Source organism: Halictus rubicundus, chromosome 2, assembly GCF_050948215.1.
Source record: "Halictus rubicundus isolate RS-2024b chromosome 2, iyHalRubi1_principal, whole genome shotgun sequence".
Taxonomy (NCBI): Eukaryota; Metazoa; Arthropoda; class Insecta; order Hymenoptera; family Halictidae; genus Halictus; species Halictus rubicundus.
The window spans coordinates 23,983,711-24,000,397 of NC_135150.1; the positions used below are offsets into that span (position 1 = coordinate 23,983,711).

The 16,687-nt window shown below is 42.9% G+C and overlaps 1 protein-coding gene across 1 annotated transcript in view; it reads right to left on the reverse strand.

Annotated features, from left to right (window-relative positions):
• Sfl (N-deacetylase and N-sulfotransferase sfl) overlaps positions 1 to 16,687 on the reverse strand; it is a 230,607-nt gene that overhangs the window by 16,880 nt on the left and 197,040 nt on the right. The window contains exons 4-5 of the mRNA XM_076806140.1: positions 9,459 to 9,711; positions 5,602 to 5,793 (exon numbers count right to left, since the gene is read on the reverse strand). Coding sequence (XP_076662255.1) covers positions 5,602 to 5,793; positions 9,459 to 9,711 — 445 coding nt within the window. The remainder of the gene's footprint in view (positions 1 to 5,601; positions 5,794 to 9,458; positions 9,712 to 16,687) is intronic.

Consider the following 16,687-nt stretch of genomic DNA (forward strand, 5'->3'; position numbering starts at 1 on the left):
GACAATTAAACCGTCGCGTTGCGATTTATTTTATGGTGACAGTGATTGGAACTTGTTTGTTGACCATTATTTCTTTAGAAGAAGAAGGGTGTTTATCCTCTTAATAACTTCAATTATTTAAAACTAACATGAAACATTCCTCTTCATTCCTCTTTCACTGGTTTGCGTTTCACGCACTTATTTTTAAATGCAGAAAATCCGCTAATCGTAAAACATATAGAACAATGGCAAGCTTCCTAGGTTACCTGTTGGACGAAATTGAACGTCTAGGTGATATGCATTGCTAAACGAAATTATGGAATCTGACAATACCGATGAACGCATAACAGGGCTTAATAATAATGCAGTTATTTAACGTAGCGTTGCTAACAGACACATAAGAGAATTGGATAATATAAAGGTTGTTCGATAATATTAATTTACATGTCAGTTTCTCAAAAAATGACAACTGTCCAATTGCCAATTTCGATCAATTAAAACCGCGGCAATGTTTGTCTAAAAGCAACGCAATCTTGAATATACTGTACAAAATGGCTCCACCTAGCATTGGCTAAGAATTTCTGCAACCTGACGGGGGGAACTGGAGAATGTAATAACATCTCTGCATTTTTCTCCCGAATTCGAAATTCCCGACAAAGAATACAGAACAGGAAGGACGGAACGCGAGGAATATAGAACCGCGAATTTTCATACTTATTCGCTGCTTAAAAAATTGTAGTACGCAGCAGCGAATGCGTTTTATTTATAGTTCTGCTGCTCTTTTCCCCGATTTGAAATTCGTACTATCACCCTTTTTCTCTCTTCCGCTCTCTTTTTCTCCTGCACCGTGGCACAATTATTTTCATTTTCCCGGAGACTGTATTAAATTGGCTAGATTTAATGGCTTCTTTAGGCATCTGTTTACCCCATACGTTGTCCCAGAGACTGCAGTTCCTTCGCGTCCCTCTTACATCTTCATTTCTTTGCAGGGGGTTCAAGCGCACCATGCCCGGAGCACGAGCCGCGGAAATTTCACATTTGTTTTCGTTTTCCGGGAGCCGGATGAAATAGGAATCGCCCGGAGTGGAGTTGCTTCGGGGAAATACCACGAAGTTTCTGAGGAGTTTCGATTATTTCGAATTATTGCCGCGGCGCCGAATCGATTCGTGCGTTTATAAACTTCCGCGAAGAATGCGACGCCGGTGATCCAGAATCTAGACGAACCTGTGGGTAATATTTTTGAGTCCCACAGTTTTCTGACCGGCCCATTTCTAAAAGATGCTGCCACGATAATTAGCCAGCGGGTCTTTATACGAAGACACCGCGAATTTCAATACTTCGATCGGGTTGCTTGAGAATTGCTGCTGAGCGTCAAAAAGCCAATTACAGGAAAGTCTTCATCTAACAAGGCGGCCGAAAAAATGCGGCATCACACGGGAAATAATGAAACTTACTAAATGAACTCTGCCCCTATAATGGTACACACGACCATGGTTCTACGACCACATTATCTTTGGGGATATCTGCAATCCGTTGTATACGACACAAAAGTCAATAATCTTCGAGAACCACTAATTATAGCGGAGCTCTGTATCGTAGAAGGTGGATCGCAGTTCGAACGTCTAATGTAATTTGCTGTGTTTTGTAAGAATTAATTTTTCATTAAAGTTACGTTCGCACAAAATTTTCGGGTTTGAGGCCATTTCAAGGTCATAGTATAATATACTGTTGAATTCGTCCAGCAACAATCCTATGACGTCCAAAACAGGTGGTGCCATTTACAAAAGTCAAGGTGACCTTTACTTTTTTACGTAAAAACCATTTTTTTCGGAAATGCCTAAAAAATGGTGACATAACTTAACGGCGTCGACTACATACCGTCAATTAAACCGCTACATACAGTTCAGATTATACCGTGTTTAGTGTCGTTTTAATCAGACAAATGCCACGATAAGTTGGCGAAAATCCCGTAAGAAAATAATGAAAAATAAAGAAGTTCTGTAATTGGATTAGCAGTGGTCCGTATACCCGACCCGGTGTCGGATTACGCGTAAAAAAATAGTGAAAAATAAAGAAGTTTTGTAATTGCATTAGTAGTGGTTCATACACCCGACCCGGTGTCGGATTACGCGGCATGTGTACACTACTGGGTTATCCCCAGTGGAGGGGACAGGCGAATTGACTAAGATCGTGTAGCTCCGTTCGGTCCAGATCAAGACTTTACTGTACGAAGTGGACATTAACATCAAATGATTTTTTTATCAGATACTGTTTTCTTCGACGTAACCAATGACGGGTAAATTGATGCAGCTGAATGGGAACCCAGTATTAATCACGGTAGTTAACCCGTTGCACTTCTTTGCCGCCGTTGAAGCGTATTAGGTCGTCCCATAAGTTTGTGCCGTGGATATGTTTCTATTATCCACCATTGAAAAGTATTTTGATGAAAAACCGCAGAAATCTTCTAGTGACGGTATGATGTCTTTGCCAAAGAGGTCAGCAGAGGTTGTGGAATGAAAGAGTGATTACATATTTTATTCTTAGAATTTAAACGGACGACCTAATACAACAGGTGTTTATAGAATTCCGGAGTGCAAAGGGTTAACCCTTAGCACTCGAATGGCGACTCTAAGGCGCCACTACGAATTGCTGTATCACTATTCAAAATCTTTTTTAGATTATTACATTTGTTTGTATGTAATAAATTACTGAACACTTCCTAGGAACACTGCTAGGGAAATATCCTAGGTCGGAAGAAATGTTTCGTTTTGGAGTTAAAATAGCTTCGAGAGCAAAGGGTTAATACTGTCGCACACAATAACCACGTAAAATTCCCCAAATAACCGTCCCCAATGGAAACAAAATATGAAATCGCGTTCGCAGTGTTCGTCGCAATTTGGAAGAGTGAAGACTACCACAAGCCCAGTCATGTAGCAGCAATTACCCTGAAGCTAATTGCAGCATCGTGAATCTCACACAGCAACGAGCTGGAAGAAATTCCTCAAATGAACAGTAGACATAAACCAGTCGGATCCCATCGTCCGCGTTAGTCGCAATTTGGGAATGAAGACTGCCATCAACCGGTCACATAGATACTAGCCGGCACCGCATAGTGGTCACCGAATCGACCAACCAGGGGACAGCAGCGATGCGTTTTGGCATCGTGTTTCGCGTCTCCGCAAGCTGCACCGCGACCACGCGGTTGCGGACACCATTCCGCTTCACCGCTGCCGATTCGGTGTCAAACGAAAACGCGGAAAACTGACTGACGGTGTTACCGTGCCGTGCCGGGTCGGGCCGAGTCGGGCCGGGCCGGGCCGGGCCGCATGGTCATGTACCGAAGACAAAAGCTCGTTAATTAACAAGCAAAGAGAAGGTCTCAGGGGTCTAACCGGATCGAAGCCCTTTGCCAGACACACCCGGGTTCCAACAGCTCAAAAAGCAACGTTCGTTAACGAATTTTTCCAGAGTGTAATGTAACAAACGCAAGGCGACGCACGATCGTGTTTAATTAAACCGATCCTCTTCTCCTCGCCCCTCTATTTCTCTCTTCTCGCTAAGACCCCCTCTACCCGAACTTTGTCCGTTAACAACGCGAGCATTAATTAATAATCCCGGCAAGAAGCGAAACGACTATGCAGTCGCTTAGAACAAAGCTTCGTCGTATACCCCGGCTGAGGATCCGGGAGTCTTGACTACTTAATAATTAATGTTCCTGTGTTTACAGCGACGAAGAATCCCGTGCACCGTTGCGGAGCGACGGAATCGCGATTACTATGCAAATGCTCGCGAAAACTGCGCTACGATGGCGTCTCCGGGCCGATGGTAATGTTCGCTATGTGACTTATATACATTTTTGCGGCTGTTTCGATTTCGCGTACAGAGCAGAATGTTTATGTACGCTAGTATACGGGACGACATGTAAGGAGCATCTCCAGGAGGATGGCAATGTTGGGTATATTATTATGAATTTTTATGGATGCGTCGATTTGTTGTACTCGGAACAGAATGTTTAAATAGGTATGCGGGTATATAGTACCACAGAGAGTCGCCAGATCAGGGGAATTGACTCGAATTGAGGGGAAAAAGTTTCCCTCCCTCTGCCAGTACCGGATTAGTCACGTGACGCTGTGACGACAGAGACGGAACGAGTCACGTGACCGCGCCGGCGCCGAAGCGTGGGGGAATAGCGTCGTGGAAGGGGAAGGTAGAGTGGGGAGACAAGTCTTAATCTGGCGACAGTTGTACTACATACAATGGGTATCGTCTTCAGGACGATGGCAATGTTGAGTATGCGATTTATACATTTTTGCAATTTTTCGCTCAGAACAGAATGTTCATATCAGTGTTCGATTACAGGTGGGAGAAAATTTAAAGGGTGGTGCTCCAAAACAATATAAGACGAAAGTGAAGAATAGAAAAATTGCGATTACGGCTTCATTTTTTGGTTGTTATCAGTTTAAAATCCGCCTAAAATCGGGCAACTCAACCAACAGAGGTGTACGCGTTGCTTACGTCATCCTCGCACCCAGTGGTTAGGCTTTGACGTCACACGCTTTGACCAATAATTCGGCAGGAGCCGAAAATGCTTGTCGAATGACTCAATCGGACAGTTTACATCCGCATTCCTGTTGAATTTATGCCAGGTGACTTCTTGCGAGGCACACAGAGTGTCTGTCACTTGATAGATGACTATCGCGCGCCTTCGTGACGTAAGCAACGTACACCTCTGTTGGCCGGGTTGCCGCATTTCAGGTGGATTTTAAATTGATAATAACTAAAAAATGAAGCAGAAATCGCAATTTTTTTATTCTTCATTTTCGTCTTATATTGTCTTGAAGAACAACCCCTCAAATTTTCTCCCACCTGTAGTCGAACATCCCGTATAATACAACATATGTATAGGTAGCGGATGTGTATATTCATCGATGTATCTACCGCGGAGTGTCCGGGCACTCTTGAGCGGTAGTGTACATCTAGATTACATTGAAATTGGTATTAGCAATTAAAAATCGTATGGAAAAATTCATACTATTTAGAATAATTTTTCGAATGCGCGTTTACTGTCACTGCGCGAGCGATTATAACAATTTAACCCTTTGCACTCGAAGCCATTTCAACTCTAAAACGAAACATTTCTTCCGACCTAGAATATTTCCCTTCTATATATATTTTTTAATGCTACACATACTTAAATAGTGCAGCTCACTCGTAGAGTACTGAAATGTTTAGTAATTTATGAAATGCAAACGCTAATTTAATAATGTAAAAAATATTTTGAATAATGATACAGCAATTTTTACTGGCGCCTTACCGTCGCCATTCGAGTGCTGAGGGTTGATAGGTATAAAATACCGTACAAGTTAATTCATAAAGAAATGTAAATGGTTCGTAGACATTTTTGCAGATCAACTTGGACGCTTCCAATGAAGCAGTCGACCATCGTAAGAACTGTACCCTCTTCACGTACATCAATAAATAAAAAAAAATGTCTTTCATCGTGTAATCATATCTCGGTTTCAGCGTAACCTCGTGGACATGGGGAATACACATCGTGCGCAGAGGTATTCGAAGCAGAGTCAGAGGACAAAGGGTGGTAAGCAGAGGAATTCCGTGTCTCACCTGGATGACGGTCGCCAGAGGACTTTTGTTGGCTGGATAGTCGAGGCTGTCCCGGTGTGCCCAGGCCAAGGGCTCGTAGGTGCTGTGATTGGCCTGAAAAATGGTCCAGTCACCGCCAGGAAGTGGTCCCCAGGCTGTTTCCCCGGATCTGGTTAATCGTAGAATAGGGGAGGCCGCGTTCAGCTGAGCATCCTGCGGGAAAGAGAAAGAGCCGATCTCATTTAGCCGGCCGTTGGAAAACTTCTCGGACATTGTCAACGACGGGGGCTCAACTCTCGACCGAGAGAAAACTCTCGACTCTCAGCGAGACTCAACGAAAGAGAGAGAGAGAGAGAGAGAAAGAGAGACAGAGAGAGAGAGAGAGAACTCAAACTCTCGACGAGACTCAACGCGGCGCGACGTGACGCTCGAGCAACTCTCTTTCCTCTCTCTCTCTCTCTCTCTCTCTCTCTCTCTCTCTCTCTCTCTCTCTCTCTCTCTCTCTCTCTCTCTCTCTCTCTCTCTGCTCTCTATGCGCGTCGCTTATTCGATCCCCCTTTTTCGTTCGCCGTCGGTTTACACGCGACGAGTGAAACGGCCCGACAAAAGTCGGAAATTAGTTCCCTTGTTCCGATTCTATTACGCCTCTGTTGTCCGAAGGGTTAAAAGCCGGGGAAACGACAAAGCCGCGTTTCCACCGCGCCTTTTCACTCCGCTGCGATTTTAATGTCGCGCTTTTTCAACGAGGAAACTGACCCCTGCGGTCCGAAGATCGATCCCGAATTTTTTCGGTTCGGTCCCATCGATTTATCAAAGTTTTTCCGTTTTATTTCCCGTCGATGATGTACCCACGAACAGTCCCGTATTCCCGGTGTCTTTCCACTCACGGGTTATGATTTCTAACACGGAAAACCAACCCCCGACGATTGAAGAACCGATTCTGAATTCTTCGGAATTGATTGTGGCGATCTCTTAGCGTTTTCAGTTTAATTTCCCGTCGATGATGAACATGGGAACGGACGGAGTACCGTGTTTGTTCACGGTTCTGATTTTCAACACGGAATACCAACCCCCGCTTTCGAAGAATCCATTTTGAAGCGTATGAAATTGATTGCGTCGAATTCTTTGCGTTTTTAGTTTAATTCCCCTTTGATGATGAACACGGGAACGGACGAAGCCGGGGATTCGAGCTGTGTCTACTGTTTTGCGAGTTTTAATGGGAAATCAACCCCTGCGTTTGTAGAATCGATTCTGAATTTGTTGGGCTTCATTAACGTTTCTGTTTGCAGATGTCTAATTAAAATGAGAAACAACCAAGCCATGTTTCAACGATAGCTTCTCTTTGAAAAATTAGATCACAGTGAGAGGTCTATCATTTTCTTTATACTCTTGTGCAGCTTTTCGGAAGTAATCCTTTATTCTCAAAAAACTAAATACAGTGATTTCTCCATATATGTCGCCGAGGCCTGGATGATAAACGTCACGAAATTATCCCCACTACCGCGGGATATACCTAGTGGGGGGCCACGGAGCTCGAGTGACCTCGGACGCCGAGCTATGGCATAACACGACTCGGGTATGTCTCCTGGACGATACATGACGCCGGCAAGACCCGCGTTGCTGACATATATCGAGAATTCACTGTATATCGCTGAATTCAATACTTGGCAATTACACTTTCGAAGTGACAATTGTTAAAATTGTTAGAAAACTACGAACCGTGAAAGTTCGTCTGTTAGTCGCACATTCGGTTGTTTATCTCTGTTGTTTTTTATTGTGTCATTGCTTTCGTAACTAGTTCCTTTCCATCTGCATATAAAGCTCCAAATTTTATAAACAATTTGAGACATCGAAGGATCCAGTTTAATGTGATAAAAAGGTGCAAAGACTCGAGGAACGTCATTAAAATTCCGCTCACAGTGAAAATAGCCCAAAAAATGGTAAATATTTGTATGCTGCTCACAGAAGACCTAATCACAAAAAACTGACCACCAACGAAGCTGTTATGCAACCAGCGTGTCCCTCATAGTGCACAGTGCCGCGTAGGAACACAACAACTTCGTCCATAAAACCAATTAAACAGGATCGATCTATTTAAAAAACGGAGCCGCATATCCCCCATCAAAGGCGTTATTAGAGTGAAAAAACGCGCGGCGGGATAATTAATCTTCATTAAGGTGTTCCTTTCATCGTGTGCCACGCATTCGACCGTGCCGGTAGAAAATGCATAAAATCCACGGCGTCTATTTATCACGAAGGTTTCGTCGGTCGTTAAACAAATATTTCATCCTGGAGCCGAACGGAACGAGGTCGGGTCGTGGTTTCACGTGGCTTCGGAGGATCGCTCGAAAACGTGTTGCACGATCGCCCTCTCCCGGAAAGAAAACGGACAAAGCGAAGAAACACACAGACACACGTACAGAGAATAATGCCGCGGTAATCACAGAGAGCGTGCGGGCACGCGCGATCTCACGCGATATGCAAATTGATTCGGCGTCCCGGGCCTTTCCCGCTAAGAGGCATTTGTCGTATTGCAGTCCGGCGATAATGGCGCGCGAGGTCGACGATTCCGCGAGCCTTTTCTTCCTCGGAGCCGGTGAAATAAAGTCGCCGGTTCGGCTCCGTCACACGGAAACGGAGATTGCCAATCCCCCAGGCTCTCGCTTTCTGCCGAAACGCTATCGAAACTTATTTCCCGCCCGCCGATAAACGCTCCGAGCCACGTGGCCCAGATTGCCCTCGGCTCTGACAGCCTAACGACCATACGTTCGATGCATTTTCTCACCCACAACACAATTAAACCGAATTCCTTTGCCCGTCCTTCCTGTCATCCCTTTTTAACACTGGAACTACCGGACCAGTAAAAAAATGACTGGTTACTAATTTTTTCTCTTACAATTACTGAAATTGTAAAAATGTTTTCATCGGAAATTTTTGAACGAACTTCTTCATTCAAGCAGATATTGCATTAAAAGTTGTGTAATGTCTGAATGGACACAGTCCTATTGCTCGGTAGTTCTAGTGTTAAATTATTCGTTCTCGATTCTATTTTCTACGAATACATTAAAATTTTTGTTCCCCTATTTGACGGGTGCTTCGATTAATAAGAAACAGATGGATTTTCTACGTTCTCGATTTTTAATAACCATTCGAATTTGTGTTAGAGATTGGCATGATTCTGGTTCTTTTTTTTTTCATGAATTCTCTGATCGACGATGTTTGTTCATATCGACACGAATTTTACCCGTACGATATTAATCGGAACGTTTCAGCTGCACACCGGAACGTCCAGTACGCAGATACCCGAACCGCATTCAGATCGCGAACGTTTAATTTTAGCGCGGGAGATCCAGTTTCTGATCTCGCGTGAAACAAGAGTCTCTTTAATTATTCGAAGTAGTGTAAATCAATCATTGTGACTCCCTTGAAGTCCCGACCGAGGAACACGCGGAAACGTTTAGTGCCAGCTTTATGGACGTCATTTGCATCTGCAGGTGCGTTCGAATTGCCTGCTGCACACCAGAGATTGTATCTTAACACCTTCGTTAATGAACAAATTGATCAAAGCGATGCAAGAAAAACGCGGTGGTAATTTCCAAAAAGTGTCCACGACTTCTAAGCCCCCCCCCCCTTGCTCAAACGTAAAAATCTACGAAGGAACCAGAATAGAATTAACATAAATTTGCTTACATCGTTCAAGTATAATATACAGGAACAGTAAAAAAATTTATCAATTTGATCCAGAAGACAAATAATGATCCATGAAAGAATTCAGAGTGCATTCTGCAAATTGCATTCAGAGTGCAGCGAGGCTGCGGGAGGAGCAGTGTCGAAGTTGAAAATTCTCCGGGAGAATATGGTTGCGGGGCGATACTGACCTTCAATCTAAGATTAGTGTGCACGAACAGAGGAAAGCCCTTCAGCTGCGCGCCGACGAGACTTTCCTCGCCGGACGGTGCGAAGCCCACGATGCCCACCGAGTACTCTCTGCAGTATTTGTCGAGCAGTTCGCGGTTCCATTTGTCCATCTGCAGATACTTGTTCAGGTTCTCGAAGATCAGGACCCCGTAACGACCTTTGTCCAGGTTCGTCAGCACCGGCAGGGACTTCCCGGCTACTTCCAACTTGTATCTGAAAGCATTTCGAACGGTACATTAATTGCTATCGCCACCAAAACCTCTCTTATCCTACGTAACAGTCGAAATTCACCTTAACGCAGACCCGAATGCACTTAATTAAACGCGGTCCTTAAATCCTGGCACCTGGACAACGTACAGTGATCTCTCTATATATGTCGTCAAGGCTTGGACGATATCCGTCGCGGAATTATCCCCACTACCGCGGGGTATAGAGGATTAAATTCGTTCCTTACAAGAATTGGACCTGCACAATGTACTCGGTGAATTTACATTGACGAACAGAGTCGTCAATTTTCTTTACACACGCTGGTACCATTTTTGTGCCTTTTGTGCTTCATACACTTTCGTGGAAAATAGTGCACAGTTATGTTTTTGATAGTTCCATTCAAGATAGAACATAGATACAAGGTAAAGAAGAGAAATAGTTTTCCCAGTAATGGTCATTACTAGACTGCAGATTGTTCCACATTTAACTCTTTGGGGCACGGTGGGATTAAAAGTGCCCACCTTTTCGATGTATTTTACGGCATGGTGGGACATTTCTAGTCCACCTTGAAATCTTGTACGTAAAGCCCAACAACAACAAATTTAATTAACTATTACTATTTTGTTATGTTCTTACATGATGTTATACCTTTATTAATAAAAATATATCAATTTTGTTTCATTTAAAACCCGGTAAAATTCCTGTGCGACATGGGTCTGTTTTTTATCTGAAATCCTGTGCCGCAAAGAGTTAAAGAATTTAAACATTTTTCTAAATACTAGGGAGCAGCTGAAATAATGAACATTCAAATGGTATCTCTACTCTGTACTCTTCTGAATATTTTCATAAATGAAACAAATTTTTCCTCATGCTTGTTTCTACTACATTATTCAAAGTAGGAATACAGTAAAGTCTTGATCCAAGTCGAACCGAGCTACACGATGTTCGTCAGTGCGCCTACCCCCTCTACACGATCTATGTCAGGGTCTCGAGGATCGGGCTTAGATACCAGGACTTTACTGTACTTGCATAAAGATTCACAAACTGGTCACAAAAAGGTAAGAATATATATCAATCCGGAATGCCCCTCAATTTCTCATTAACCCTTTGCACTCGAGTGGTGACTCTGAAGCACCACTAGAAATTGTTGTGGCATTATTTCAAAGAAATTACAACAAATATTACAATGTATTTGTTACATTACAAAATTTGTATTTAACAGATTACTAAACATTTAAATATTATATGTGGAAATCGGATCAGTTTCGTATGAATAAAATGAAAATATTCTAAGACGGAAGAGAAAAATTTAGTTTTAAAATGAAAATAGCGCCGAGTGCAAAGGGTTAAATTACGAATTTCTTGGGACAGTTGTTTTCACAAGCCAGTTGAAAAAGCACCCTTAATCCATTCGGAGAATAAAAATTCTCATGTATCACCACAGAAACCATTCCGAGTCCCCGCAAGCAGAACAATTCATCTCCCAAAACCATCTTCCGGTAGCAAGAACGTTGAAGTCAGTCCATTTCCCTAATTTTCCGAATTCATGCGGGGCGTTCGCTGAAATTACAACCTCCTTGGCAATTAAATTGATTCAAAGAGATAGTATAATCGCCGGATAAATCATAGGTGTCGCGTTATCCAATCCGGCGAGCAAGTTTCCTCGTTCGGAAAGCCCCATTACTCGGGGCCCAACGTCGAATCGTCCTGCTCGCTTTCGCAGACATCGAAGGGCGCAATAAAACGCGCGAGATTTCGTAATCTCGCGTGCAGGATCGAGCCGACGAGAAAGAATTCTCGGGGCATTTACGAGCAATATCCCCGTGTCAACGATCCTCGAGGAGAGCGGCCGCGTCCTTGGCGGGATTACAGCGCGAAGGGACAACAAACTTTCCTCGAACTCCTTCGGTTTTTATCCTCCTCGCGAGATTATGCAATAAAGTAGGCATCGCTGCCGTTCCACGGAACGGAATAAACGTTCCCTTTCTGCTTCTCAACCCCTCGCGCACCCTCCATAAGAATCTCGTTCCTCGCTGCGAATGTTTCGACCGACTGTCTTCGAGACAAAGTACAATTCTCCGAAGTACGAAACCTACAAAAATTTTTGTCGTAGAACGTTCGCAATATAATGCAATTTGCCACTCACGATTTTTACTGAAGATACAGTGTGTCCCACGAACTCCGCTTGAATATCTTGGTTATTTCAAACAATACGAGAAAATGTTACTTACAGAAGTTGCAGGATTTAAGAAACCACATAATATGGTATAAATGATGTCACCTTTGTTTTTTTAAATGGAATCTCCAATTTTTTATGCTCGATTTCGATAGATTCGTGGGACACACTGTATAAAGTTATTCTTAAAGTCGAAAATTCGTTACATTTACCGAAACACGTGTTATTTGCACAACGTTCACTCGATTTGATTTTTACGAGCTACGTTTCCTGTTATAAGGCCATTCAACTCCCGACAAATGTTTTTTAAATGTTAACAATTTGTCCCAATTTTTCATGTGCATCAACTTTGATTCGAGTTTTGAAAAATGGACCTCCCTGATTTTTCTGCGCACTACTTCCGGACTCTTTTTAAAAAAGCATTAGCAGTCTTTAGTCGAAAACGGATCAGATTAGAAGCTACTAATTTTCCGTAACTCTATCAGATTCCGAACACTGTGGGCTCGTTGACAAAGCTTTTGGACCATTGTTACGACAATTTCGATTCTACGCCACTGAAATGGAATATCTCGATCGGATATTTAAAACGGGAACGGCAATAAATACTGACGGGGGGAGGGTGGTGCAAAGGGAAAACGGAATATCGATAATGCAAACGGAGAGAGAGAGCGAGAGAGACAACCGTTCGTTATTGTTAATGAAACAAAGACACTTCGGTCGAAATCCCGTTTTTATGCGGCTCCTCAAACTCTTTCGAGAATAATCAAGCAATTATACGTGGAATACGCTTTCTTGGGTAGCGAAGAAGTATTTCTCTGGCAGCACAATGGTGCAGAGGGATCTTTGTTCGGTGGTTTTCTTCTTGGTTCCAAGGGAGAACGTTGAACAGTGTTCGCCGACGATAGGAGACAGGAGACCTGTTCGACGGTGTGTTTATTCACTCGGAAACGGAGATGATTTCATTTTCTAATTGGACGTCTCATGTTTATTCAACGGTGAACGGCGCAAGTAGTACTCTCCCTTGCAAAGTCGATCGAAACTGTTCGTACCGGTAATGAATTCGCCAGTCTTTGTCTGATATCGAATACTCGCTCAATTTATTCGAGTTATAATTCCTTTGCGCTCCGGTTTCGAACGTATTGTAATCGAAGTGGACTGTGGGAATGGTGGAAAAAGTGTTTCGTGATCGCGAGTGATCGACCTGCAAGATCCGACATTAATAATAATATTGATGATATTATAGGCGGATAACTTTAAACGACTTCTCATAATGTAGCAACGGGATTATACTACTTCAAATCGATTATATTTCGTTAACGGCGTTACAGATTTTACTCAAAATGAAGCACGGCGTAGTTCATGTGAAACTAGCGGATGTTTAAGTCATCATTTTGCCGGTTTCAAATTTCACTACAAAATATAGAGCTTCGAATTTTGTTTCTTTTTGTACACTTCCCGAAGGACGCGGCTGAACTCATGAATTTTTATCTTGGAAACCATTCGTCGAGACAAGTTAAAACTTTTTCTATCCGAATGTAGAAGGTCTATGTTAGTATCTCAATTTTTCTTCAGTCAACAAATTCATTCTGTGAGACTGAAAGTAACAGAGAAATATCTAGTACATCATTGTTTCGCTAATCTAAGAATTAATTCTGTGACGCTCAAAAAATCTTCTCGAACGCACTCTGCGCCGAATCATTAAGGGTCCGAATCGGCCGGTTATTTAGCAGAAACGGCACTTAATTCCCACGCAACCATCCTCGTTACGAGAGCCAACCCCCATCGGGTCCAACCCCATCCCCAGTCCCGCCCACTACGACTGGAACTTCCGTCAACTCCGCTCGCTGATTAAACATTCAGAGCACGGTGATTAGTCGCGGAAGAGAGACAGAGAGCAATACCTTTATCTCTCTCTCTCTCTAGAGGACTGCTTCGTGCAACAGTTTCGCAAACAACGGGTCCAGTTGTTGGACCGGAAGTTCTCGCGATTCCTCGAGCCCCTTGCTAGGCTACCCGTGCCGTAAGAGACACGGGGTCCTATATAAACGGTTTACAGTCGGCAGCGTGGCTCGCGTGTCACTGCAGAAAATTGCAGTGAACTAATAAACGAATGCCGGATAATTCAGCGGAGTAATCGGTTCGATAATTGGCGGCCGGCCATTAACGAGGGCCCGACAATTTACGGAGCTAACGAACTGTCATAACGAACTCCGACGTGGCTCTTTTGTTCTTGGCCGGTGCGGCGATCGGCTGCCACGCCAATTGGCCGAGCGTGTGCTTGGACCTAGTGGCAACGACGACGGCGACGACGAGGAGGAGAGATCCACCCCCGAGATTCAAAGGCGAGCCGCACACCCCCGACCTCTCTCCCCCCTCTCTCTTCGGCCATTGAAAAACCCGCGGCCGCAATTAGGACTGTTTAGCATTCAGCGTTCGTCGCTCGAGTGTCCTCGTCCTGGATTATGTCCTTCGATCGGCCCGAACCAAGTAGCCACTTCCGTCACCCCCTTCACGCTTCGGCTCACCCCCGGCAAAAGGGTGGATGCGGTCCTCGAGGGCGGGCCGCTGGAAGATTTTAACTAGCGGCGATGCTCCTCGTCTATTACCGGGTGTAGATGAAATATTTGCTGGGGTCGCTTTCACTGACAAGCTGCTATGCAACTACGGAATGCAGCTGGGGTGGCCTCCGACTGCACCGGAAACCTTCGTTGCGATTGCAAGCAAAAATTGCTGCTCGAATGCACACCGAAGAGATATGTACTTTATTTTGTAAGAAAGGCGACCTTTTGGAATTTTTTGGGGGCATATTATTCAATCGATTCTTTTGAAATTTTTAGAGTCGATTTCTGTATCATTGAAGCACCGAAATAAATTTTTTTAGTCGCTCTTCGCGACTACAAATAAAAATTGCAGCTCGATTACGTACCGAATAAATATGTACTTAATTTTGGACTTGAAAGGGGTGGGTAAGGAAGGCGATCTTTTGGAATTTTTTGGGGGCAAATTACTCAATCCATCCTTTTGAAATTTTTAGGGTCGATTTTTGTATCATTGAAGCACCGAAATAAATTTTTTTAGTCGCACGTCGTCATTGCAAAAAAAAATTGCTGCTCGATTACGTACCGAATAAATATGTACTTAATTTTGGACTTGAAAGGGGTGGGTAAGAAAAGTGATCTTTTGGAATTTTTTGGAGCCAAATTATTCAATCCATCCTTTTGAAATTTTTAGCGTCGATTTTTGTATCATTGAAGCTACGAAATAAATTTTTTCCAACCGAAACAAATATTTATTATTGTCATAAAAATTATAATTGTTCGTAGTTGTTTGAGTCGAGGTTTAAATTTCTTGTTGCAACACAAGGACCATCAAATTTGTATTAATTTCAGATTAGTAGCATAAAATTGGGACTAAAAATTGAAGTAATGCTTATTCTTCAGGAGAAGAATAAATAATTAAATAAATAAATTCTTGGTATTTTCATAAAATAATTTACACTAGTCACTAGTGATGCTCCTTAAGCTGTAAATCGAAGTGAACTCAAATAATCCATTAAAAATTAGCACGAGCATAATCTACTGTGATAAAAATTATGAGAAAGAACAAAAAGATGAACAGAAAAAAATATTGCCAGTCGAACATATGTTAATATCAATTTTTGTTTCAGGATAACGAATGTCTTCGTGTAAAATCGTCGCGCACCTGTCTGAGACTTTTAATTGACAATCACCGAGTGTGCAGAACATTTCCGTGAAGTTTGTTAATCGCGCCGCGAGTGGCCGGCGTTAATGAGAAAGGACCGTGTAATTTTAACAAGGTGCCGCGTAATCGATTCGAAACGTATTAATGCGTCCTTGGCGGAAAATGGAAAATATTAATGGCCGGCGTCGGCCCGGGATCATGAAACGGACTTTTAATTAACGGTGAATGCATTAATACGCGCGACTAAATATTTACATATAATAACCCCGGCTAATTTCCTTCAGTCCGAGGTGCGGTCGAGGAATTTCCTGTTTCGATTCTCGGGGACAGGTTTCGAGACTCGATCGAGCCTCGCGGTTTTTAATTAAGATCGTTTCGGGGCTGGCTTGTTTTCTTAATTGTTTCACTGGACGAGGCTCCGCCACGGCCAGTTTAATTGATAATTTATTCAATTACTGCGGACGGGCGATGAGTAGACTGCGGATTTTATTAATGGAGGGGGAAAGTGCATAGGTGAGGTTTAATACTGAATTTATTTATCCTACAATTATTTGTAAAAATTGTGAATCGTTCAATAAATTTCATCATTTATATTGGAATGAAAACCGTGCAGAATCTAGATAAATTGAATTTAAATTCGTAAAGAGGTTAAAATAATTAGAGAATTTCCATACATTATTTTCAAGTCATTAAGGGTGTGAAGGTAAAAAACAAATTTCTGTCTGGCTCTTGTTTGTTGCAAAATATTTATTTTGTATAAAGATCCGCGGTGTAATGATGATATACGCGGCACCTCGCGAATAATCAGGGTAGCATAAACATTCATATTTCACCGCGTTGTTAGCATTGTAAAAACAGTTTATATTCACGGAATGCGTAACGCAGCCGTGGGAAATAATTTTCGGATGCGTTCCAGAACCCTTGTGCTTCCGAAACCAACCCTTGCCATTAAAGAAACTTTTTAGGGGTTGTGAGTTCTGAATTTCGATTTTCCTTGAACATTAAGGGGATTGTACAGGTCTCGCAATATTGGACAGTTCGCTCACTGTTTTATGTGCCGTTTTGTATTCATCATCCCTGTGCTGGTTCGCAAACTTCCTTCGA